At 43.0% G+C, this 26,512-nt stretch overlaps 1 protein-coding gene across 2 annotated transcripts in view; it reads right to left on the bottom strand.

The window, feature by feature from the left end:
- The window catches only part of RPRD1B (regulation of nuclear pre-mRNA domain containing 1B), a 77,248-nt gene that overhangs the window by 12,253 nt on the left and 38,483 nt on the right, over positions 1-26,512 (bottom strand). The window contains 1 exon segment of one of the 2 annotated variants that reach the window (NM_001101134.1): positions 7,158-9,798. The exons of the other annotated variant lie outside the window; for it this stretch is intronic. Within the exon segment in view, the coding sequence (NP_001094604.1) occupies positions 9,649-9,798 (150 nt within the window). The 3' untranslated portion in view covers positions 7,158-9,648. 2 annotated transcript variants of the gene reach the window in all.

The following is a 26,512-nucleotide window of genomic DNA, read 5'->3' as shown; positions in this document are numbered from 1 at the left end:
TTTTTCTCCTGACTCTGATCATATGTTTCTAATGCTTTGCCTGGTGAATTTGTTTTGCACCAAACATAATAAATTTTAACATTGTCGAGTGTTGGGTTTTGTTGTATTTCTTTAAACATGCTGGACTTTGTTCTGACAAGCAGTTAAGTTGCTTGCAGATCAGTCTGAGGATTAATACTGAGCTTGTTTTATGGCAGGCCAAAAGCAACCTTTATCCTAGGATTACTTGAGCCCCACTTCAAAGGCATGACCTTTGCAGGACTCTATCTATCACTGTGTGTTAGAATGTCCCTTCTCTGGCTGGCAGAGACTTCAACTATTCCCAGAACTATGGGAACCCTGGGAATTACTTGGCATGCAACTTTCTCTTTTTTCTTTCCCTGGTTGCATGGAGTTTAATCCCATGTCCTGATCAGAACTCACCTAGGGGTCCAGGAAACCCTGTGGGATTTTCTGAGCTCTATCTCTGTGCAGCTACCTTCTCTGTTATGTTGTTCAGTTGTTCAGTCACTCAGCTGTGTCTGACTCTTTGTGACCCCATGGACTACAGCACGCCAGGCTTTCCTGTCCTTCACCATCTCCCGGAGCTTGCTCAAATTCATGTCCATCGAGTTGGTGATGCCATCCAATCATCTCATCCTCTGTCGTCCCCTTCTCCTCCTGCCTTCAATCTTTCCCAGCATCAGGGCCTTCTTCAATGAGTCGACTCTGCATCAGGTGGCCCAAGTATTGGAGCCTCAGCTTTAGCATCAGTCCTTCCAATGAATATTCAGGGTTGATTTCTTTTAGGATGGACTGGTTTGATCTCCTTGCAGTCCAAGGGACTCTCAAGAGTCTTCTCCAACACCACAGTTCGAAAGCATCATTTCTTCAGCACTCAGCCTTCTTTATAGTCCAACTCACACATCCATATTTGATTACTGGAAAAACCATAGCTTTGACTATACAGACCTTTGTCAGCAAAGTGATGTTTCTGCTTTTTAATATGCTGTCTAGGTTTGTCATAGCTTTTCTTCCAAGGAGCAAGGGTCTTTTAATTTCATGGCAACAGTCACCGTCTATAGTGATTTTGGAGCCCAAGAAAATATCTGTTGCATGTCCATGTAAATTTCATCTGCCTCGGCCTTCCTGTACCCCTACCTCTGTCTCTTCAATTCAGTGATACAGTGGGTGTCAGTTTCCCCATCTCTGTGCTGAAGGTTGGAGGCATCCTAAATGAGTAAGATTGGTAATCACCCCTTCCTGTGCATTTCCTGTCTCTCAAGGAGTCACAGCCTGTGCTTCCTGATGTCCAATGTCTAAAAACATTTGTTTTATGTATTTCATCTGCTTTTCTGGTTGTTTATAGTGAAAGGCAAATCCCACGCACTTAATCCTTCATGGGTGGAACAGAAAATCTCTATCCTAGTTGTTTTCACCATTGGTTTATACTTTAAAATATCATTTATTTAATAGATGGTGGTTTCATTAAAAGTTGTTAGAGACAGTTTAAGAAAATTGTGTTGGGAGTTAGTTCATGAATATTTTTGAGTTTTACAATTCTATCAGGAAGTCTGGCTCTGTGAAGATTTTGTGAAAAGTTGAACTAGGCAAAGATCTTCAAGGTTAACTTGAATTGATCAAGACACAACGCATTACTTAACCTTTAAATTTGTTTTCTTAAAGCATTCAAGATCTTGACAAGGATGCCAAAACCATTCAAGGGGAAAAAAATAATCTCTTTGGCAGATGGTCCTGGGTGAGATAAATGGATATCCACATGCAAGAGTGAAGTTGAACTCTCACCTCACACCATACACAAAAATTAACTAAAAATGCAGCAGTGACTTAAATATAAGAGCTGAAAGTATAAAATTCTAGAAGAAATCATCTATCTCAATATCCTGATGATTTTCTCTGGAAAACCCTAATATAGCAGTTCTCATCCACTACTCATGGATATGTACATGGTGCCACCACTGTGGAAAAGCATTTGGTGGTTCTTCAATTAGTTAACAGAGAAGGCAATGGCACCCCACTCCAGTACTCTTGCCTGGAAAATCCCATGGATGGAGGAGCCTGGTAGGCTGCAGTCCATGGGGTCGCTAAGAGTCGGACACGACTGAGCGACTTCACTTTCACTTTTCACTTTCATGCATTGGAGAAGGAAAATGGCAACCCACTCCAGTGTTCTTGCCTGGAGAATCCCAGGGACAGGGGAGCCTGGTGGGCTGCTGTCTATGGGGTCACACAGAGTCGGACATGACTGACGTGACTTAGCAGCAGCAGCAGCAATTAGTTAAACAGAGTTGTCATATGGCCCAGGATTTCCACTCCAAAGTATATTGCCAGAAGAATTGAAAATAGGTGTTCAAACAAAAATTTGTACAAGAATATTCATGGCAACACTACTGACAATAGCCAAAAGGTAAAAAACAACTCAAATGTTTGTTGACTGATAAATATTGATGAATATGTGGCATATCTATACAATATTATTCAACCATAAAAAAATAAAATTCTGATAAATGCTATAACATGAACGTTGAAAACACTATGCTGAATGGACAAAACCAGACACAAAGATCACACAATGTATAATTCTATTTACATTATAAGTATCCAGGATAGGCAATGTCATAAAGACAAAAAAGCAAACTAGTGGTTGCCAGGGGCTTGGCACAGGGGCTTCCCTTGTGGCTTAGCTGGTAAAGAATCTGCTTGCAATGTGGGAGACCTGGGTTCAATCCCTGGGTTGGGAAGATCCCCTGGAGAAGGGAAAGGCTACCCACTCCAGTATTCTGGCCTGGAGAATTCCATGGACTGTATAGTCCATGGAGTCGCAGAGAGTCAGACACAACTGAGAGACTTTCACTCACAGGGGCTTGGAATTAGGAGTGACTGCTTAATGACTATGGAGTTTACTTTTGAGGGGTGAAGATATTCTAAAACTAAGCTGTGATGGTTGCACAATATCATGAATGTATTAAATACCAATGAATCATACACTTTTAAAATGGCTAAAATGGTTAATTTATATCATGTGCATTTTACTACAATTAAAAAATGTGTTCAAGTACACAGAGAAGGATGATTCTTGAAATTACTAAGAAACAAATTAAAGATACGGAAGTGAACTTTTTAAGTTAAAAAAAAAAAACAACAGTGAATGAAGAATTAGAGGGCGTAAAATAAATCACGTGTGTAACCGTAAGGAAATGGCAACCCACTCCAGTGTTCTTGCCTGGAGAATCCCATGGACAGAGGAGCCTGGCGTGGGCCACATGTAGTCCATGGGTCACAAAGAGTCAGACATGACTTAGTGACTAAACAACAACCACTGTTACAATAAACAGGCAGGCTTATAGAGAATTACAATCACAAAGCAACTTTATTTTTGTCTCCTACTCTCCCTTAAAATCCAACTTGAGACTAGTGTATCCCTTAATTCTAGAAGAAAACTCGGGCCTCTGCAACTTCTCTTCAGTCATGTCCAACTCTTTGTGACCCCATGGACTGCAGCGATGACAGACCTCCCCATCTTCCACTATCTCCTGGAGTTTGCTCCACTTCCTTAGTGCATCTTAGTATCATCCTGTAGTCACATTTGGGGCTTCTCAGGTGGCACAGTGGTAAAGAACCTGCCTGCCAATGCAAGAGACACAAGAGATGCCGGTTCGATTTCTGGGTCGGGAAGATCCCCTGGAGAAGGAAATGGCAACCCACTCCAGTATTCTTGCCTGGAAAATTCCATGGACAGAGGAGCCTGGCAGGCTACAGTTCATGGGGTTGTAAAGAGTCAGACATGACTGAGCATGCACACACACAGAGTCACACTTAAGGTGTGTAACAGTCTCAGTTCAGAAATTTAAATGTCCAATTCGGTTATAATCAAAATGGCTTATCACTTGAAGTTGAGGCTTCTCTAGGCCAGCTGCAGACTGGAAGCCAGCATTAGGGAACTGAGGTCTTGCTTGTGTACTAAGGTTTCTGACCCTTCCAGGGATAGGGCCGTGGGAGTGAGGAAATGAAGGCAAAGCAGGAACAATATCCTGAGTTGAGGTGTTGTGGTAACTGGACCCTGACCTGGCAAGAGTTTTAACTGTGTCTTTCTCCCGTGGACTCCTCCTGCACCCCTCAGGGCAGCTTCTCCCTCCCAGTCCTGCCATCTTCATGCCCAGAGATCCCTCAGGAGTGATGCCCACCCTGTGGCTCTGCTTTCTGCTCCTTTGTCCGCACTGTGAGCCGAAGTTCACCTCCTGGAGGAAACCCTTGCCTCTTGTTCAGGCTCTGAGATGACTACGTGTCGGTTTCCTTACACGCACACAGCCTACATCCGGTCCTAGGGAGGTATGCACACACCCCCTCTCCCGCTCTGCCCCATCCAGGCTCCAGGAGTAGAGGCCATACTCACCTCTGTCATCTGCTCCATCATCAAAGCACGCAGCCAGACACAGGTAGCTCATCCTTTAGATTTTTCCAGGCTGGGGTCTGTGTAGTCCACTGGATTGTCACCCTACAGGGGATGCTCATTAAGTTTCCAACCAGGCCCCCTTTCCTTGGCCTTGAGGTGAGGAGCAGCTGACACCCACTACTCTCCCTGAGGAGACTCAAAACACACGAATGGCTCTTTCAAAGTCACACCAAGAACTCTCCTCCTTCTCCTCTAACTCTTCTTTTACACCTTCAGTGTGGGTTAGGGAGTTAAAGAGGGCTTCAGGTTTTTGACTATCTCCATTATAAATTCAGAGTATGTAGTGTCTTCCAAAAGACATGTATTTTAACACTTTGTTACACGCACATTTAAATAAGTACAACCATTATTGAATACAGTTAACAGCCACTGTTGAACCCCTAATTTGTCCCAGACATGGTATTAGGCCCTATTTTACATCTCATTTAAAGTCGGAAGGACTGATGCTGAAGCTGAAGCTCCAATATTTTGGCCACCTGATGCAAAAAGCCAACTCATTAGAAAAGACTCTGGTGCTGGGAAAGACTGAGGCAAAAGGAAAGGGGGGGGGGGCGGCAGAGGAGGAGAGTGCAATGGACATGAGCTCTAGGAGACAGTGAAGGACAGGGAAGCCTGGTGTGCTGCAACTCACGGGGTGTCAAAAGATCTAGACATGCCTTAGCAACTGAACAACATTTAAAGATATTAACAGTTTAAATTCACTGCAAGTTATTAATAGTTATAATTACTTTGATTTATCAATTTCATGAGTTCCCACAGATAACTGGCATTAAAAAATCTACAGAGTGAGGTGGTATTAATAAGATTCTCAGTAGGAAGAAATATTTTGAAACCCTAGTTGCAGAACTGTAGATCTGGAAATGATGGCAAAGGTTATTCAACCTTACTCATTGCCCTTAAGCAGCAGCTGAGGTCCCGAGAGGCTGAGGGACGTGCCCAAGGTCATCAGAGTGACAGGAGATTGGAAGATGGGGGCTGCCATTTGCTGCAGCTCTTGTTTGTGAAAAGCATTAGATACATTCTGATGCATACTGCTAATTTTAATATTTATCAAACCAGTGGTAGAAATGACTTCTTAATGCAAAATAACTATTTCAGAGTCTTAAAAAATTGAACAATCTGGGCTTTCAACACGAGATAAAGCTGTGAGAATCCTAATCTGCTGTACAGGAGAATAATGGATTCTTAATTGAATCTGTGCCTCAGAGTGGAAGAATGGTTTTTAAATGGAAAATCTCACAGAGGTGGTGATGAGAAATGAGTTTAGCTAGATGAATGATCTCAAGAGAAAGTAAGATAGCAAAGCCAGGGTGGAGAGCGGCTTTTTCTTAAAGATTTCAAATAAACCAAATACAGGCAGTTTGTACCCAGATAGTGAACTACCGTGCTTACTCTCATCTTCCTAGTCTTGGCACTGTCTCATGTTCTGACCTTTATTGGCTACAGTACCCCAGGGTTTCACAGATATTTCTTAAGAAATAAGTATATATGGTATAATGATGATATTATTACTCTATCAAGTACTGTTGGCAACCCAGGACATGCCATTCAGCATTCTCAGACTTCAGTCCTGCGTTCATTTCCTCGGACACAACAAATCATATGCTTCAGGGCTGGCAGGGTGTCTAGAAATAATTTCAACCAATACAATTCAAAGATGGGAAAACTGAGGCCCAGAGAGGAAAGTAACTTGCCAGGAAGGTCACACAGTTAATGGCTCCCATCACAAAAGTAACGCAGTTTGACAGATTCATGAACTCTTGGGTAGTTCCACCCTCAGCTCTGAGGACCTTGGAGTCACATTTTGTAGCCTGAAGTGTTAATTAAACCTGAGGAATTATGGACTTACTATTTATAGGTAGGAGTGAAGACATTAACTAGGCCATGAAACCTGGGGACACAGAAGGAGATTGTCTCCTGAGATCCACATATTACATCAAGCCTTTATATTTTAAGGAAGAACTTGGCTAATGCCATAGTCTCAACTTTCCAACTCTGATCTTCATCTCGAGTTGCTACATATGTAGCCCTGAAGGACCATGACTGCAGCAGTTTTTTGCATCATGAGATAAACAGATAACTGTACTTCTGATAAAGGCTATTCTCACCAATAACAAAGGTTAAAACCATCCTTCTAAACGTATCAATTGCTTCAAAGGACTGTATTTCAAACCATTTTTCAATATTTTGAATTTTAACTGGTAATAGTCAATATGGTCTCATGAATGTAAAAGTGAAAAGGAAGCCACAAAAAAATACTTTTTTATCTCCCATGTTTCTTTTTACTGTTCAGAGTGGCTTTCACTGTACCGCCAGCATCAAATCTCTCTTAGGAGGCCTGGTGGTACGAACAAAAGCACTGAAATCAAAGAACTTCCAAGTTTTAATCTGCCAGAGACTGTGTGGTACTAGAGAAAGAGTCATGTGACCTCTCCATCCCATTTCTGTACAATGAGGATAAAACTCTGGAGGTACCTCTCCTGGATACTGTGTGGACTGGCTAACTGACCCCCTGGAAAGAACCAAAAATTCTATGTAACAGCTGAGTATTTATGGGCCACTAACTGTCACAAAAACTCCTAAGAGACAGGATTCTGTACAGATAGTACAATCTCTATTGGTAATTACTAATTACCCACTGATTACAAAGAAAGTTTTGAGGGTTCCCTAAGAGGGAAGGGAAAAGAAACACTGTACAATGTTGTTCAACAACACCATCTTTATTCAAAAATATATATCTATGAGACATTTCAGAATATACTGCTACCGCCAATGGCAGCCTATACTTCTAAATAAAGTCCTAAATTAATATACAAATTTAAGCTTTAAAAATATTCTTTAAGAAAAAAAACAAAACAAAAAGGAAGATTGAAGACTTTCTGAGGAACATGACCTAAAGGAAAGGTCTTGGAGGCCGATGGATGTCCTAAGTGTAGGAAAACACAAAACAAACCCCCCACCCCCACCCCACCTGGTCACCTCATACACACAAGGAGAAAGGGTCATTTAAATTAAACAAACGAAGTAAAAAGTACACTTGGGGAGGATGTGGGAGAATTGAGAGTTAAAAACCAAAAGCATTTCATTGGGAAAAAAAAAAAAACAGGACTAACCTCCTTATAGGAAGTCTACTAGTAACAGGTGTTAAGAGGCCAACACATTCATTTACATAATTGCTACAGTTTCATTTCTTGCTCTTGCTGTAATAATTACGCACCAATCTCTAGTCAAAGACTCAATCAGATAAAACACAGCAGTGGGCAAAATCCATTATGTTATATAACATTTTCATCTAGCTGATGAGACCAAATGCCTTCTCCACCTTTCTGGTTGGTTTGTGACTGCTAAGACGCGCCTCCTTTGAAAGCACAGAGTGCGCCCACGGCGATCTGTTTGGAAGCGGCTCGCCTGCAAGACCACAGCAGCACACCACACGGGGAGGGCTTATATGCAGATACAGCAAAGGCTGGAATTCATTCTGCAATTGTGCTAAAGTCATTTACTGCCCTTTGGCCTCTGGGAGAAACACTTTACAGACAGACCCATTAATTTAATAATGACAGGACGACAGGCAGTGTCGATATGTAACCAACACACAGTCCGTATTCAATCTGAAAAATAGCTTAAATGCTACGAGGTTCTACAGAGTTAAACTGCATACCTGCTGTGACTTTTCCTTGTTTTCACTTCATGGCAGGCAGAAGAGCTTCCTGAAGGGAAGCCTGTTACACTTCTAAAAACAGACATCATCATGCTCTAACATGTTGAACATGTAGAATCACATGTAATTGGCTTTTTTGGTAATCCTGAAAAGAGCAACTCAAAATGATGGAAATTCTGAAGCCCCCTCCAAGGAATTCCTTTTATAGCTTTTGGATTTCAGCCTCAGGGCTCTAATTCCTATTACACTATTAGGGCGAATTGTTTTCTGCCCTTTCCAATGTCAAAAATCAGCCCGCCAAATGAGAATGATTTACAGACAGCAGGCCTAGCCTTTACTAAAAGTAAGATAAAAATCCTAACTACATCATACAGTCATAACGTCAGCTGGCATGATAATGGAATTAAGACCCCCCCAGTTAATATCCCTCACTCTCCCCCTTCCCGAGATGGGTTAGTCAGCGGCACCTAACACAAAGCACTCCTCCTCCCCGGGGCACAAGGACACATATAGTGGCGTGAACTGAAGGACAGATAAGCATGCAGCGTGTCAGGTCTGCAGGGGAGAGTTTCAAGTTTAGTCACCATGCTGTGGACAAGCACCCACGCAATGAATTAACTGGTAGTGTGTGCCCTATTCCCCCAAAGAAGGGGTCAAAGCAACAGCAGAACCCGGACTCCCAGAAAGCCTTCAGTTTCAGGGGCCCACTGTGCCATTTCTAATAACTGCCTTCAAGCTTTCACAATGTGGGGCAAGGATAATGTTTCTAGAAACGTGCTCCTGACCAGAGGTTGGGACCCTTGATCAGAGCAGCCTGGGAAGGTTGATAGGAACCTTGAGGAAATACCTTATTTTTGATTCATGCTTGTGATCCCCGTGAGTCTGTCTGTCTCGGAACTGTGGCTTGATGTCCCAGATCAGCTTTGAATCTTTACTGCTAGATTCTCTAGTATGCTCACAGAACACATGCACCTAACCTCTGACAACACATTGCCAGAAGTCACAACAAGGGAGAATCTGAGATTTGGCAAACTCTTTATGGCGAAGACGCTCAAAACAGTTGTGCCTCCAACCTCTGGGGTGGATGGCAGCCAGGAAAGCCAACGATTCCAGACCTGAGTCCCTTGGCGGAAGCCTGCCCTGAACTTGAACAAGCCCAGCTCGAAAAGGAGCAACTGCTTTCATGACACAATGTCGTCATGAGGGACAAGATTCTTCTACACATGATTTTCATAACTTCTTAGGCGTACAGAGAGGGCTAAAAAGGGAAAACCAACAGGGGCATGGAAACGTGAAGTGAGTTTGTGTTCTTTCCAAGTATACACTGAAACTGGATTCCATTTGCCACTGTTCTCAATTGTGCTCGACAGAGGAGAGGCGGGAGAGGGAGGAGAATCAGAGTCTGTGGTTCTTTCTTGAGGATGGGGGCCGACTGAACGAGGGACAGAACCAGGGGCTTCCAGGTTATTTCCAACCATGACGCGCCCTCTTCTTTCTGCTGGTACAGATGGGAATCTGGGGCATGACACCTGCCCTAGTCAGTTGAAAACAGGTCACCAGCAGAGGGCAGGGGGGCCAAGCCCCCTGTGACGTTGGGCAGCAACGAGAGGTCTGGCAAGCTCTGAATGTGGGACTTGAGTTCCTTGCGGACCTGGGTTACCCGAGCAAGCTTCTGTTTATATTCCTGAGGAGACAAAGAGTTACGTTAAGGACAAAGAGAAAACAAGCTTCTGTTTATGGTCCCGAGGAGATGATGCAGTTACGTTAAGGAGCTGATACAGATACTCTCAGCCTCCTGGCCTGTGCTCCTGACCAGAGAGCCCCTCACACATTCAGCTAAGCTACCAGGCTCAGGTTTTCAAATGCTCAAAAGCAAGACTGTACACAAAAAATGAAAGCTCTAGAGTTCGATACTGGAAATAGTGAATTAAATGGTATTTAACTGAGTGCTTGAGATCTGGAAGTAAAAAGTGATGTTATGTATTTGTAGTGTCTTTGGTGCTTATCTATTTCAAAATGCTCTGTAAGATAATGCTTGAGCTTTACAATTATTTTGAAGGCTCCACCTAGACATGACTAGGAAAACCACTCTAGAGCTAACTATTTTCTGTGTTAAACTTAGATTAACCCAGAGTTAGCATCTTCATAGACAAGGACTTCAGAAGCTCAAAATTCCCACCGCCACCGCCTGGTTCAGGACTTCCTTGTTCTACACGTAGGCACTGTAGCAAGGCCCTGCTGAGGCCTTCTGGCAGTCACCCCTAAACATGCCCCTGGACTTATCTTTCAGAAGCCCAGCTTTCATCAAGTCCCTCCTCTGATAAAGGGAAGCATAGGGCCACACTATCTCCATGACTGATCTGAGTGCAAGGTCTTCTAAAATTAGCTCCTGCCCACATGCTGCACAGGCCAGAGCCTGCACTGGCCGTTTGTTCAGGATCCCCCTAAGCCTGAGGGTTTCTTTCTTCTCCTGGTCTCGGCAAGGTCCTGACTTTGCTCCTTCGCCAACTGCTGAGTCCCGCCTCTCTAGGAAAATCTTTCCTCCTCATCCAATACACTGGTCCCCCTCTCCGCTGGCCTTCCTGAGCACTGCGCCCCTCATGGACTGCTCTGAGGTGCTCTCTCCACATGTCAGAGTTCTACGTTCCTCTAAAATACGACTCCCTTGATGATAGGAACTGAATATACTATTTTCTTTCCTCAGCTCCCAGCTATAAGGTCTTGGGTAACAACTCTAGGCCAGAGGACATGCGTGGTTTATGGCTCCTTTGGGGCTCGACTTTTTCTTTTTTCACCCTCTTCGGTGTTTCCGCAAAGACAAGGTGGCTCCTGAGACGGGGCCCTTGCTGACTAAAGCCTCTCCTCCAGGAACATAACAGAGCACTGGGCTGAGACACAACGCCCTGGGCTTAGTCCTGGCTCCGACTCCCAAGTTCCAGTGTGACTGTGGAGGTGTTCCCTCCTTTCCTCCATCCTTCTTTATCTGAAAATGAGGGAAGTGGAGTACCCATAAGGTTTTTCTTCATGTTCTAGATTCCTTCATGCCAGACATCTTCCACATACTTAGAGAGGCAAAAGGTTTGAAGAAGAGTGATAAGATAGGAGATAGGTTAAAAAAGAACACTTAGCTGAAGCTGTAAAGACAAATTCCAAGCAAGGAGTGGGAGAGGGAAATGGGGAAATGAGCAGGGAGGCTCTGCCCCTATGTGACTGCTGGCAGTCAGCCTTCCCCCTGAAGTGACAGCTGCTCACACAAGCCCTCAAACAGAGACAAGGGGCAAGTAAAGAAAGGCAGCTCTTCTGATAGCCCCTTCCTTTCCTCTGAGACTTAACACAACTAAAATAATGACTTCTATAAATTATTCCTAGTAACTCCCCCAACAAACCAGTAAGCATCAGAAGGCAAGGACCAAACCCAACTGCCTCCCCAGCATCCACCATGCCCAGCAGTGCCCTGCAAACAGTAAGTATCTACACAGCTGCCCAATGAATTAACAATATATAAAAGATAGGACTATGTACCAGTAATTACCTTTCATTCTTGAAACAAAAAACTGATTTCAAATCTGAGGACCTATTAATAAAATGTCAAAGTTCTCTGCTCTTCCTTCTACAAACAGTTTTCTCCTCTGGTTTTACAGAAATCACAAGAAGCTAACAGAGGACACCTATTCTCTGTTACTGGACATGGATTCATTTATTGAACTTCTCCTGAATTCTAGTACAAAAAGGGTAATAGTTACCCCTTGTTCCCTGTGACCATCCTCTGACCAAAGCTGACACATGAAAGCCACCTCAACTCACAGCCATCCAGAGTAGACAGAGAGCACTTCAGTTGAAGGAGGAATTCCTCAAGGACAGTTTGAAAATCACCGACTCCCTGGAGAGGTGACCTAGGATCAGAATCCAAGGGTCCCTACTCTCGGGTGATCCTCAGACTAATTTAGCAAGTCCACCTGAGATCAAAAGGTGGTTGATTGGATTAACACTCCCACACCATCTTAAATTCAAACAATTCTCATCTTAAAAAAAAAAATCTCATTTGTTCCTCTTTTAGGAGTACAAGAGGTGGGAGGGTATCTCATCATGTTTCAGTTCAGTTCAGTTCAGTGGCTCAGTCGTGTCCAATTCTTTGCAACCCCATGAATCGCAGCACGCCAGGCCTCCCTGTCCATCACCAACTCCCGGAGTTCACCCAAACTCATGTGCACTGAGTCGGTGATGCCATCCAGCCATCTCATCCTCTGTCGTCCCCTTCTCCTCCTGCCCCCAATCCCTCCCAGCATCAGGGTCTTTTCCAATGAGTCAACTCTTAGCATGCATGAGGTGGCAAAAGTATTGGGAGTTTCAGCCTCAGCATCAGTCCTTCCAATGAACACCCAGGACTGGTTTCCTTTAGAATGGACTGGTTGGATCTCCTTGCAGTCCAAGGGACTCTCAAGAGTCTTCTCCAACACAGTTCAAAAGCATCAATTCTTCTGCACTCAGCTTTCTTCACAGTCCAACTCTCATATCCATATATGACTACTGGAAAAACCACAGCCTTAACTAGATGGGACTTTTCTTGGCAAAGTAATGTCTCTGCTTTTGAATATGCTATCTAGGTTGGTCAAACTTTCCTTCCAAGGAGTAAGCGTCTTTTAATTTCACAGCTGCAATCACCATCTGCAGTGATTCTGGAGCCCAAAAAAATAAAGTCTGACACTGTTTCTACTGTTTCCCCATCTATTTCCCATGAAGTGATGGGACCAGATGCCATGATCTTCATTTTCTGCATGTTGAGCTTTAAGCCAACTTTTTCAGTCTCCACTTTCACTTTCATCAAGAGGCTTTTTAGCTCCTCTTCACTTTCTGCTATAAGGGTGGTGTCATCTGCATATCTGAGGTAATTGATATGTCTCCCAGCAATCTTGATTCCAGCTTGGGCTCTTTCCAGCCCAGCGTTTCTCATGATGTATTCTGCATATAAGTTAAATAAGCAGGGTGACAATATACAGCCTTGACGTACTCCTTGTCCTATTTGGAACCAGTCTATTGTTCCATGTCCAGTTCTAACTGTTGCTTCCTGACCTGCATACAGGTTTCTCAAGAGGCAGGTCAGGTGGCCTGGTATTCCCATCTCTTTCAGAATTTCCCACAGTTTATTGTGATCCACACAGTCAATGGCTTTGGCATAGTCAATAAATAAAGCAGAAATAGATGTTTTTCTGGAACTCTCTTGCTTTTTCCATGACCCAGAGGATGTTGGCAATTTGATCTCTGGTTTCTCTGCCTTTTCTAAAACCAGCTTGAACATCTGGAAGTTCATGGTTCATGTATTGCTAAAGCCTGGCTTGGAGAATTTTGAGCATTACTTTACTAGCGTGTGAGATGAGTGCAATTGTGTGGTAGTTTGAGCATTCTTTGGCATTGCCTTTCTTTGAGATTGGAATGAAAACTGACCTTTTTCAGTCCTGTGGCCACTGCTGAGTTTTCCAAATTTGCTGGCATATTGAGTGCAGGATTTTCACAGCATCATCTTTCAGGATTTGAAATAGCTCAACTGGAATTCCATCACCTCCACTAGCTTTGTTCATAGTGATGCTTTCTAAGGCCCACTTGACTTCACATTCCAGGATGTCTGGCTCTAGGTGAGTGATCACACCATCATGATTATCTGGGTCGTGAATATCTCATCATGTTTAGATTGCTATTATATTCTAGATATCATTAGAGAAAATTCATTTTAATGAAAGGAAGTATGTTCCACATTAAAGTCCTCTTTTCATAGCACTCTGAAAGTGGATGGATCAGGCCCACACCTCCTTGTGACCCAGGGAGGTCTTCTTGTTTTCTACCCACACACATTTCTATTTTAAGGGCAGGTTCATGAGTCTAGGAGGAGGGCATCACTAGACAAAGGATGAAAGCAGGAGCCGATGAACAGGATTAAAAAAAAGAGTTGCAAGATACAACATTAATATATAAAAGTCAATTGCTTTCCTATATATTGGCAATGAACTAGTGGAATTGAAATTAAAACCCAATACCATTTACATTAGTCTTTAAACAATGAAATACTTAAGTATAAAGCTAACAAAATATCTATGACATCTACAGGAGGAAAACTACAAAATTCTGATGATCGAACATAGAAGAGGTAAATAAATAGAGAGATATTCCACGTTCGTGGATAGAAGATGCAATTCTCTTACAATGTCAGTTCTTCTCAACTTGATCTGCAGATCCAAGGCAATCTCAATCAAAACCACAGCAAGTTATTTTGAAGATATAAACAAACTAATTCTAAAGTTTATATGGTGAGGCAAAAGATTCTGAAGAGTCAACACACTATTAAAAGAACAAAGCTAGACACTACTTAACTCTAAGACTTAACTTTAAGCTGTTGTAATCAAGAACGCAATACTGGCAAAAGAACAGACAAAAAGATGAGTGCAACAGAACAGAGGGCCCAGGATGTATCAACAGTCAACCGATCTTTGACAAAGGAGCAAAGGCAATACAATGGAGAGCAGATAGTATTTTACATACAACATCAACAACATGATCCATGAAAGAAATGACAAACTGGATTTCATTAAAATGAAAAATTTCGACTCTAGAAAAGACTGCCAAGAGAATGAAAAGATAAGCCAGAGAGTGGGAGAAAATGTCTGTGAAAAACATCATATGTCATCAGGGAAATGCAAATTAAAACAATACCGAGGGCTTCCCTGGTGGTCCAGTAGTTAAGAGTCCACCTTGCAATGCAGGGGATACAAGTTTGATCCCTGTTCCAGGAAGATCCCACATACCTCAGGGCAACTGAGACCATCTGCCACAACTACTGAGCCCATGCTCTGGAGCCTGTGCTACTGAAGCTCACACACCCTGGAGTCTGTGCTCTGCAGCCATTGCAATGAGAAGCCCCCATACCACAATGAAGAGTAGCTCCCACTCACTACAACTAGAGAAAGCCTGCACACAGCAACAAAGACCCAGCACAGCAAAAAATAAAATAAACATTAAAAACAACAACAGCATTGAAATACCACCCCATACCTGCTAGAATAGTCAGAGTGCAGAAAAGACATCACCACATGTTGGTGAGGATGCAGAGCAAGAGGAAGGCTCAAATACACCACTGGTGGGAATGCAACATGGTACAGCCACTCTGGAAGACAATTTGGTAGCTTCTTACAAAACCAAACATACTCTTACCATACGACTATGCTTGCTGGTATTTATCCAAAGGAGCTGAATATCTGGGCCCACACAAATACCATCACACCACCGTTTACAGCAGCCTTATTCATAATTACCCAAAGCTGGAATCAACCAAGACGCCAAGTAGAGGAGTGGATAAACTCTGGTACATCCAAACACAGTATTATTCAGCACTAAAAAGAAATGAGTACGTCAAGGCTGTATATTGTGACCCTGCTTATTTAACTTCAATTAAATAAGCAGAGTACATCATGCAAAATGCTGGGCTAGATGAAGCACAAGCTGGAATCAAGATTGCTGGGAGAAATATCAATAACCTCAGATATTGATGACACCACACTTATGGCAGAAAGCAAAGAGGAACTAAAGAGCCTCTTGATGAAAGTGAAAGAGGAGGTGAAAAAGCTGGCTTAAAATTCAACATTCAAAAGAGGTGAAAAAGCTGGCTTAAAATTCAACATTCAAAAAACTATGATCATAGCATCCAGTCCCATTGCTTCATGGCAAATAGATGGGGAAACAATGGAAACAGTGACAGACTTTGTTTTCCTGGGCTCCAAAATCACTGCAGATGGTGACTGCAGCCATGAAATTAAAAGACGCTTGCTCCTTGGAAGAAAAGCTATTACAAACCTAGATAGCATATTAAAAACAGAGACATTACTTTGCCAACAAACGCCCATCTAGTCAAAGCTATGGTTTTTCTAGTTGTCATGTATGGATGTGAGAGTTGGACTATAAAGAAAGCTGAACACAAAAGAATTTATGCTTTTGAACTGTGGTGCTGGAGAAGACTCTTGAGAGTCCCTTAGACTGTAAAGATATCAAATGAGTCAACGCTAAAGGAAATCAACCCTGAATATTCATTGGAAGGACTGATGCTGAAGCTTCAATACTATCGGCCACCTGATGTGAAGAGCTGACTCACTGGAAAAGACCCTGATGCTGGCAAAGACTGAAGGCAGGAGGAGAAGAGGATGACAGAGGATGAGATGGTCGGATGATATCACCAACTCAATGGATGTGAGTTGGCAAGCTCCGGGAGATGGTGGACAGGAAAGCCTTGCGAGCCGCAGTCCATTGGGGTTGCAAAGAGTCTGGACATGACTAAGTGACTGAACAACAAAAATAAATGAGCTATCAAGCCATGAAAAGACAGGGAGAAACTTTAAATGCATATTATTTCTGAAAGAAGCCAATCTGGAAAGGTTAACTACTGTATGACTCCAATTATATGACATTCTGAAAAAGGCAAAATCATGGATACAAAGGTTGGAGGGAGGAGGTAGGGATGAATAGGTGAAGCAGATGATTTTCAGGGTAGTGGAAACACAATAGTGATGAATTACACATCGTCCAAACCCACAGAATGTCCAACAGCGATGTGAACTCAGGTAACTATTAATCTGGTGTCAGCATAGGTTCATCAGGGCTTCCTTGGTGGCTCAGATGGTAAGGAATCCACTTGCAATGCAGGAGACCTGGGTTCAATCCCTGGGTTGGGAAGATCCCCTGGAAAAGAGAACAGCTACCCACTCCAGTATTCTAGCCTGGAGAATTCTGTGGACAGAGGAGCCTGGCGGGCTACAGTCCATGGGGTTGCAAAGAGACTGAACAACTTTTACTGCTCACTATGTGGGTTCATCAGGAGCAAAAATGTACCCCATCTGGAGGACGTAGATAGTGGGGGAGACAAGACAGGTCTGGGGATAAGGGAGTATATAGGAAATCTCTGTACCTTCCTCTTAATTTTGCTGTGAACCTAAAACTGTTCTGAAAAATGGTGAATCGGCCAACTGGTTAAAATGTATCAGCAAGAGCCACTAGGTACATACTCTGAATATCTAAATACAGGTAAAGACTGCCTTTAATACTGTTAAAACATCCCTGGACAGGGGGAGAATAAGATCCCACAAGCCATATGGCACAGCCGAAAAAACAAACAAATAAACAAACAAAACTGTTAAAATATGTAGCTGCTTAACTGGGACAGCTGAATGACCCCACTTAATGCCTTGAGGAAAGACAAACAATTCACCCCAAGCTCTAATTAGGTCAAACTGAGGCTATAGTAATTTTATAGTCCCCTAAATAAAGGAAATGGCAACCCACTCCAGTACTCTTGCCTGGAGAATCCCATGGGTGGAGGAGCCTGGGGGCTACAGTCCACGGGGTCGCAGAGAGTCGGACACGACTGAGCAACTCCACTTTCCAAACAGATTTAGTAGTAACTGACTCTGTGATATCCTAACGGTTTTTTTTTTTTTTTTAATTAGAGTCAGCCTTTTCCCAAGTGTATATATGTACAGCTTGTGTCAGAGTCTGTGCGACCCCATGGACTGTAGCCCACCAGGCTCCTCTGTTCATGGGATTATCCATGCAAGAATACTGGAGTGGGTTACCGTTTCCTCCTCCAGGGGATCTTCCCAACTGAGGGACTGAACCTGCATTGGCAGGCAGATCCTTTAATACTGAGCCACCTGGGAAGCCCTTAATGCTGCCACTGACCAACAGAAAATTAAGCATGAATCCAAATAAAACTACTTCCTCAGACACAAATCCAGCATTTACCTGTCTCTACGTCTTCCCTCAGTAGGGGCAGGGCACACCCTTGATAGCTGCCTTCCTGTTATTCTCTTAGGTTCTAAACAGGCAAAGGAGACAGACCTCAGGAGAATCCAAGCATCTTTTTCCTCAAGGTACACTGTGTTTTCTGACAACTAAGACCCACAAGCTCGGTAAGGTTCCACACTGAGCCCTCAGGAACTCCTGTTCTCAGCAGAAATCAGGAATTCTTTTCAAGACACCATGAAACCAACTTCCAGGTGATGAGACCCATTCAAATTCTTTTGACTCACTGAAGTGTGCTGCATCCCACAATCTCTTCAGCACACAGACAAATGATGCGACAAGGTGGTCACATGCTGTTTGCTTAAAATACCTTAGACCTGTGTATAACAGAGGACTCAGCCTTTAATCTAAGGCTCCCACTACCCTTCCTGGTCCAGGAACTCGAGAGATGGAGCCCTGCACCATTTACACCAGCAGATGCCACCCCTGCCCTGCTCCTGTTTCTCAGTCTTCTCTCCCCACCAGCTGATTCACCTCACCCACACTTCACACGGCTCTTTTTCACACCTGTATCTTCAGACACTTGCCTTTTCCTCCACTACCAGGCAAGCAAGAAGACAAGACAAACCCAGGAAGCGCTGTTGCTTTGCCTTCCCTGCTCATGCATAATTTACACTGGGGTGGTGGCAGAGGCGAAGCGCTGAGCTGAATCCGCCGTTCGCTACAGGCACTCACTGCAGCAAAACACGCCCCCACCGACCCCCACCATGGGGAGCCATGAAACAGGCAGGCGTTCTACCAGACTTGCGGCTACTGCTGCCCTGGTGCAGGATCCTGGAGGGGAGGTAGTGCAGGGGGAAGCAGGCACACATGATGAACTGCCTGGGTTTCTGTGATCGCCAAGAAATGCTGAAAACAGAGAAGGTAAAGGACAGAGGTGTGGCTCTAAGACTGAGCCTAGGATTTATGTTCCTGGCAAAACTCTGGAATTTTGCCTCAAAGATTCTTTGAACCAGAAGTAGAAAATATGTCCAACATCCCCCTGCTTCCTATGGATCCAGCTGACACTGTGGGAACACAGCCCAGCACAGCACATGGAGACAACTGGCCAAGGGAAGCAAGGCTGACACATTCTTTGCCTTTTTTGGTTAGAGGGGTAAGCCAGAGCTGACATGCTGCAGATGAGCTGGGGGATAAGACGGTTAGAAATGACAGGGGCCAATGTCGCAACGACCTTTCGAGGGGAATTTCACTTTCAAAACAAACAAAAATTGTAAGCATTTCCTCTAGCAACTCATGTAAGAAATACAGATCAAAATGTAAACTGTCAAACCTACTTTTTTCTCCTTGCTAAGAAGTATTTACACAACAAAAATTGTGTTAGAAATAACACCAAAGGCAGGGGCTTGATTTGATAAGATTTCCAGTAACAAGATGTCTGTTTTCCTTTATCTTGCCCTGTTGTGCTATAGGACACATGGTATATAAAAATCACCCACTGCCCAGCTACTTCCAATTAAGAATTATAAAGGGTTATTATGCATGAAGAAGTTTATGAAGGGCCCTGTTTGAAACGTGACCTGCCACACTGAATTAAAGTCAAAGAACGGCTTCATCACAGGAACGCCAAGAGAGCCAGGCAGAAAGGGAAAGCTGAGTCTTGCCCCAAGGTTACTTAACATGCCCCCTCAGCCCTCTTGTCTTTCCAGGAGGCTTAACTCTATAGTTGCTGATGCTATAGACTTAGAAATCTACACTTAGAAATCACAGCTTCAACTTAAACTACAACTAATTAACTCATCCTTCATTTTTTATGGGAAAATACAATATCTAAATCTTTGGGCTGAAAATAAGAATGCTGCTTTTAATTTTTCTTCAAGGATCTACATGGGAACATTAAAAACCCATCGCTAACTCGCACCTCTCTCCCAGCCAGCTCCATTGCTCCATGTGACTTAGTGGCAGCTGCGACATTTCAGAATGATCCCTTCTGAGGTGTCACAGCAGGGCTGGAGCTGCTGAGTTAAGATGCTGGGGAAGATACAAGGGAAAGAGAAAGCTGTGGCTCTGATTCTAGTCTTCAGTGGCTTTCAGCTCTGTTACCAAAACCAATAATAAAGGGGCTACTACTGCTGGGGCTCCGAGTGGGCTACCTCAAAATGGCTATACCATGGCATATTAATTATTTGAAGTTGCATGAAAAGCACTGATATAAGAAATTAAAAAACAAGAAAAATTCTGATCCTCTTCTGTCTCCCTGAAAAGCAGGAAATAAATCTCTCAAGTGAAAGGTTCGCTTTCTGCATCTGGAGGTGGAAAGACAGACACCCTTATTGTCAGAGACAGGAATTCAGAGCTGAGAAGCCTGTATAAACAAACTCTGTTACTTCTCTGATTCACTACCCCACACTCAAATTCTGTTTAGATTCTTTTCTAATTGAGCACCCAAAGCCTAAGTTTCTTTGTGCTGTCATTCCTCACAAATTTACTATGTAAAACATATAAAAGCTGCCTGCTTTGGTTACTTCTTAGGTCTCATTTTTAGAAGACCTCTGTGTATATGAAAAAAAAAGACAAAACATTTCTTTTTTTCCTCTTAATCTGCCTTCTGTCCTTTTTGTTTTTCGTTTTAGTAGTACAATCACAAGAACTCAAGAGGAGCAGAGGGGGAAATTCCCCCTCTTCAAAAGTACCCATAGTGTTTCCCAGGAGGGAAAGCGACAAAATGACTATAATTCAAAGTATTCGCAGAGCAATACATTACTTTACCAACAAAGGTCTGTCTAGTCAAAGCTATGGTTTTTCATAGTTATGTATGGATGTGAGAGGTGGACCATAAAGCTGAGCACTGAAGAATTGATGCTTTTGGAGTGTGGTGTTGGAGAAGATTCTTTAGAGTCCCTTGGACAGCAAGGAGATCAAACCAGTCAATCCTAAAAGAATTCAGTTCTGAATATTCATTGGAAGGACTGATGCTGAAGCTGAAGCTCCAATATTTTGGCCACCTGATGTGAAGAACTGACTCATTGGAAAAAACCCTGATGCTGGGAAAGATTGAAGGTAGGAGAAGAAGGGGATGACAGAGGATGAGATGGTTGGATGGCATCACCGACTCGATGGACATGAGCTGGAGCAAGCTACAGGAGTTTGTGATGGACAGGGAAGCCTGGCGTGCTGCAGTCCATGGGGTCACAAACAGTCAGACACAACTGAGGGAATGAACTGACTGGCGGAATCAAATGGGAACTGGCTTCTTAAGCTGGAAATCATACCACAAAGTGTTTTTGGAGTATTTCTTTCTCCCCAGAAGACCCTCTACACAAAAGGTTTAAGGGAGCTTCTACTATCACAACAAAAACCCCCTTCTGAGAGGGATTTGCAAAAGCAAGGGAAGAAGAATGAAAAGTTACTATGTATCATGTCCAACTCTTTTGCAACTACAGCCTGCCAGGCTCCCTCTGTCCGCTCCATTCTCCAGGCAAGAATACTGGAGTGGGTTGCCATTCCCTCTTCCAGGGAATCTTCCCAACCCAGGGATCAAACCTGGGTTTCCTGCATTGCAGGCAGATTCTTTACCATCTGAGCCACCAGGGAAGCCCAACACACAGAATTAAACTAATAAAAATGAAACTAACAAAAATAAAATCCATTTTGCGTGCATGTGTGCGAAGTCATTTCAGTTGTGTCTGACTCTTTGTGACCCTTGGGACTGGAATCCACCAGGCTCCTCTGTCCATGGGATTCTCCAGGCAAGAATACTGGAGTGGGTTGCCATGCTCTCCTCTAAGGGATCTTCCCAACCCAGGGACTGAACCCACATGTCTTGTCTTCTGTATTGGCAGATGGGTTCTTTACCACAAGTGCCACCTGGGAAGGCCAAACTCCATTCTGGGACTGGGCAAATTTTCAAATCTTAATGTAATCATAAAGCTAAAACTTAAAATTGAACAGATGCCTGTGAAAGTGCTTTAAAAAGAGACTAATTTTAAAATGCACCTGGGTCCCTCAAAAATGCTTATACCAGTTATACAATGGGTCCCTCATACAAAACCAGGTAAAACCAAACCACTAATGCACAGGAAGTATATTTATAATTAATTCATTTTTTAAAAAGTTAACCTTCAAAAAACATCAGCTTTATGCAAATAAAGCCCCCACAAACTGATTTCCTTAACAACCATTTTAATAAAAAACCAAGTTATTGATGTTGTGCAAACATGAAAGGTGCAGGCAGACCTTTCAGCTGTTTCTCTTGTCGAGCCCAATACTGGTGGAGTCAAATATTCCTGCAGGGCAGCAGTGAGAAGCAAAGGGTAGAAAGGAAAAGGGCATTTTTCACACTAAATAACTTTAAGCAATGTTTGTTATAATTTAAAGTGCTGAAAGGTCTGCCTGGAGCAAGGTGGCCTGTAGGTTACTGCTCTGCATTTGATACAGCTCTCTCTACAAGCAATAAAAAGTTTTCACTTCCTTCCGTTAGCCAAAAAAAAAAAAAAAAAAAAGGAAGTAAAATGCATTTCCTAACTCTCCCAAAAGACTGAGGGTACGTCACCCTCCCATGGGAGGGAGGTCTCCATAGTAGAACAGAAAAAACCTGGAGTCAGAAACTCCAGATTCAGGGATTTTCCTGGTGGCCCAGTGGCTAAGACTCCACTTGGTGCTCCCAATGGAGGGGACCTAGGTTCAATTCCTGGTCGGGGATCTAGATCCTACATGCCGTAGCTAAGACCCAGCTCAGTCAAATAAATAAATAAGAAAGAGTTGGACACAAAGAGTTGGACACGACTGAGTGACTGAGCATTCACACACTCAGGTGAGAGATGGTGTCAGTTTGGACTACACCGGTAAGTGGAGACAGAGATGAAGAGAAGGAGGACAAATTCAAGAAAAACTGAGGAGATAAAAATCACAAGGGCTTAGCAACTACTCCAATGTGGAAGAGTGGTGATGGGAGGCTGTCTTGCAGAGCTGCAGAAGTGGAGCTGAAGAAGCGACTGGGACATGAGGTGAATGAAGTGACTCACGTGGGAGGTGGGAAAAACACAAAGAGAAACACTGGATGAGGCCCAGTGTCTGGCTCTGATGAATGGCAGCTGGAAGGGAGAAGATGGTGAATGTGATCATATTAAGCATAAGGTGTTTGTGGAAATTAGATACATGGGTCTTAAGTACAAGGAAGGATCTAGGTATAGACCTAAATTGAAGCCATCAGCACAGAGGTGGTAGCTGAAGCCACTTCAGAGAATGAGAATGAGAAAAAAGCTAAAGGAATATCCATTTATTGGGCAAGAATAGAGAAAAGCATATTAAAGGACAAAAGGCCTAGAACCAGCAGAAGGTGGGATCCAGAAACCAAGAGAAGGAAAACACATGAAAAGTAATAAACAGTATTAAATGCTATAGTTTCTAGCCTCTAGCCCTTGCTGGTCTGGTGGCTAGGATTCCTGGGTTTTGTATAGATGACTGTTAGTCACTAAGTTGTGTCCAACTCTTTGTGACCACATGGACTACAGCCTGCCAGGCTTCTCTGTCCATGGCATTCTCCAGGCAAGAATACTGGAGTGGGCTGCCATTCCATTCTTTCTCCAGGAGATCTTTCTGACCTAGGAATTGAACCTGGGTCTTCTGCATTGTAGGCACATTCTTTACCAACTGAGCCACCAGGGAAGCTCCCATTAAATGCTATGCTACTGCTGCTGCTAAGTCACCTCAGTTGTGTCCGACTGTGTGACTCCATAGACGGAAGCCTACCAGGCTCCCCTGTCCCTGGGATTCTCAAGGCAAAAACACTGGAGTGGGTTGCCACTTCCTTCTCCAATGCATGAAAGTGAAAAGTGAAAGTGAAGTCGCTCAGTCATGTCCGACTCTTAGCGACCCCATGGACTGCAGCCTACCAGGCTCCTCCTTTCATGGGATTTTCCAGGCAAGAGTACTGGAGTGGGTTGCCATTGCCTTCTCCGATTAAATGCTATAGAGAGGGCCAAAAAGAGAAAAGAAAAAGAGAGCCAGAGACTGAGAAATATCTTTAGGCTTCTGAGATTAGACTACTGGTGTGTGTGGGTGCTCAGTCATGTCCAGCTCTTTACGACTGACTGCATGGACTGTAGCCCTCCAGGCTTCTTTGTCCATGGGCTTCTCCAGACGAGGATACTTGAGTAGGTTGTCATTTCCTCCTCCAGGGGATCTACCGGACTCAGTGGTCAAACCTGAGTCTCCTGAGGTTCCTGCACTGGAAGACTGATTATTTACTGCCGAGCCATATGGGAAGCCCTAGGCTACTGTGGGGGATTTTAAAGACAGTAATGGAGATGTACCTGCCAAGCTGCAGTGGGGTTAAGCAGAGGCAAAATGGGGAGCCACGATGCAATGATGTGGTAAAAAAGGGAGAGTAGTAGTGATGCGGGGTGTGCTCGTGTGAGCGTGACGTAAAAACCATATTAGAGAGGCAAGGCATGATACATCTGCTGAGAAGGAGCCCTTCAGCCAGCCTACTGGAGACTTTTTACACAGAAAGGAAAATAACTTGGTCCTAAAGGTCCTGTGCGCTAAGGAAAGGCAAACACTAACTACTGAGGTTGGACAAGCGCTGGAACCTCTTTGTTACGGGTGAAGGTAAAATTATTATTTTATAAATGAAAAACCATGCCAAAGATAGGAGGCTGCCAAAACCACTGACTGGCCTCAGTAGAGAAAGGCACAAAGAGCCTGGAACGGGCACTGCGGATCCTCATCACTAAATCTTGACTGGGGTTAAATGGTATATTTCTGGGAATAACTCCTTGTGAGTCTTATGTCCCACAGAGCAGAAACAGTGGTGGGCAAAATAAAAGCACCAAACAGAGCCTACCAGACGCCATGAAGGAAAAGTGGGATGAGTCTATTTTAATCATTATCAAAACCTCAAGAATGCTTAGAAAGCCACCAGCAAATTTTTGCTGAGTTGAAGTTCACAAAGTTACTCTGCTTAAAATTCTCAAAGAACCTCATGACTGGAGTAAGAGAGATGTCCAAACTTTTTCCTAAAGATGTTGAAAGAATCTGAATAAGGAGGAGAACAAATAAGGAGGCTTGCAGAGTCATAGAGAAAGTTGACTGGTACCATCACTTCTTCACGTGAAGCATGCCATACCTTTGGGAGCTCAGGGACTTTGTAAAGGTTTCATGTTGACTCCTTATTATAAGCAAGCAAATTTTTGCTCTAAACATGGAAAAAGACTCATTCTGACCTTACTTTAAGCCCTTCATTTTATAAGGGAAAACAAAGTCAGAGATACAACTTGCAAAAGCAGAGCATGCCATAATCTAGTTTCACTTTCTTCAAAAACCACAACTTACGGTAGGAGCAGAAGGCCCACCTGAACAGGAGTAGGAACATTCATAAAAACCAAAATAGAGCTTTGCTCAACGTAACACACAAGAGCTCAAATTTCTGTAATCTGAACTCTGCTCTCAAAGCTATGCTCACTCAAGTCAATGTTATAATAAGTAGTTGCCATCTTCACACAGCTGTTTCAAATGTAAACAGTTAATTTAAAACCCAGAAGAGAGCCCCATTTGTCTAATTTGTCTGCTTCAATGTTCACTCCTTCATAAAACAAAGACTAATCCTTAACTTGTGGGTATATATCCACATTACACACATATGTATGTATCTTCTACCTATCTGTCTGTCTATAAAGCTCAGTGAAGTTCTAGTCTACTTAAGATGCTTTGAAAAAGATCAAGAACCCATAAGTCAGAAATGCCTACTGAAGGCAAAGACCTTGAAATACATATGACCTGGAGTATACTTAAAGACAAGCAGACACCTGCACACATACAGAATCCATTTTTTTAAATTTCTAGGAATTAAAAAATCCAGATACTAAAAGTTAGCCCAAAGTTTAAAAAAAAAAAAACTTCAATAAAAGTAATTGAATATCAAACCATATTCAAGAAACCATTTAAAATGTTTACAAAGTTTTTTGCTAATAAGGGAAAATAACCACGTAAAGTTTTTAAAGGCATATATGATCATTTTAATTTTAAAACAGGAGGAAAAAATAAAAGAAATATATCAAAATTAAAAGTAGATATCTCTGAATAGTGAGATTATGATTTTTTTTTCTTTATATTCATTTTTTCTAAGTTTCCTGTGAGTGCTTCTTTTGTTAATTCAAAAAAGAAAAAGAACTGAATATTAGTTGAGTAAGAATGAATGTTTGGGGACTTCTCTGATGGTGGGGTGGCTAAGACTCCAAGCTCCCAATGCAGAGGGCCTGCTTCAATCCCTGGTCAGGGAACTAGATCCCACATGCTGCAACTAAGACCTGGTGCAGTTAGGCAGCTAGCCAAGTAAGTGAGTTAAGTTAGTTTAAAAAAAAAAAAGAATGAATGAATATTTTGGCAGACAAAGCAGTGATGCAGGGCTTGAACACTGTTTTTATTCAATGTATATATGCACTTCATAATAAATCTGAAGAATTAGTGCTACACACACTTGCTAAAACTCAGTGGAGCTGTTCTGGGAAGGAGGAGGAACCATCAAAAGTTGATAAATAGGAAAACAATGCTGTGGCTAAAGGTATGGATTTACAGCTGGGAGAGCTTTGAATTCACGTCACGGTTTTCAAAGTAAAGTC

The sequence above is a fragment of the Bos taurus genome, chromosome 13 (assembly GCF_002263795.3).
Source record: "Bos taurus isolate L1 Dominette 01449 registration number 42190680 breed Hereford chromosome 13, ARS-UCD2.0, whole genome shotgun sequence".
In the NCBI taxonomy this organism is placed as follows: Eukaryota; Metazoa; Chordata; class Mammalia; order Artiodactyla; family Bovidae; genus Bos; species Bos taurus.
The sequence above is the reverse complement of the archived record's forward strand: the minus strand, read 5'-3'. Positions and strand labels throughout refer to the sequence as shown.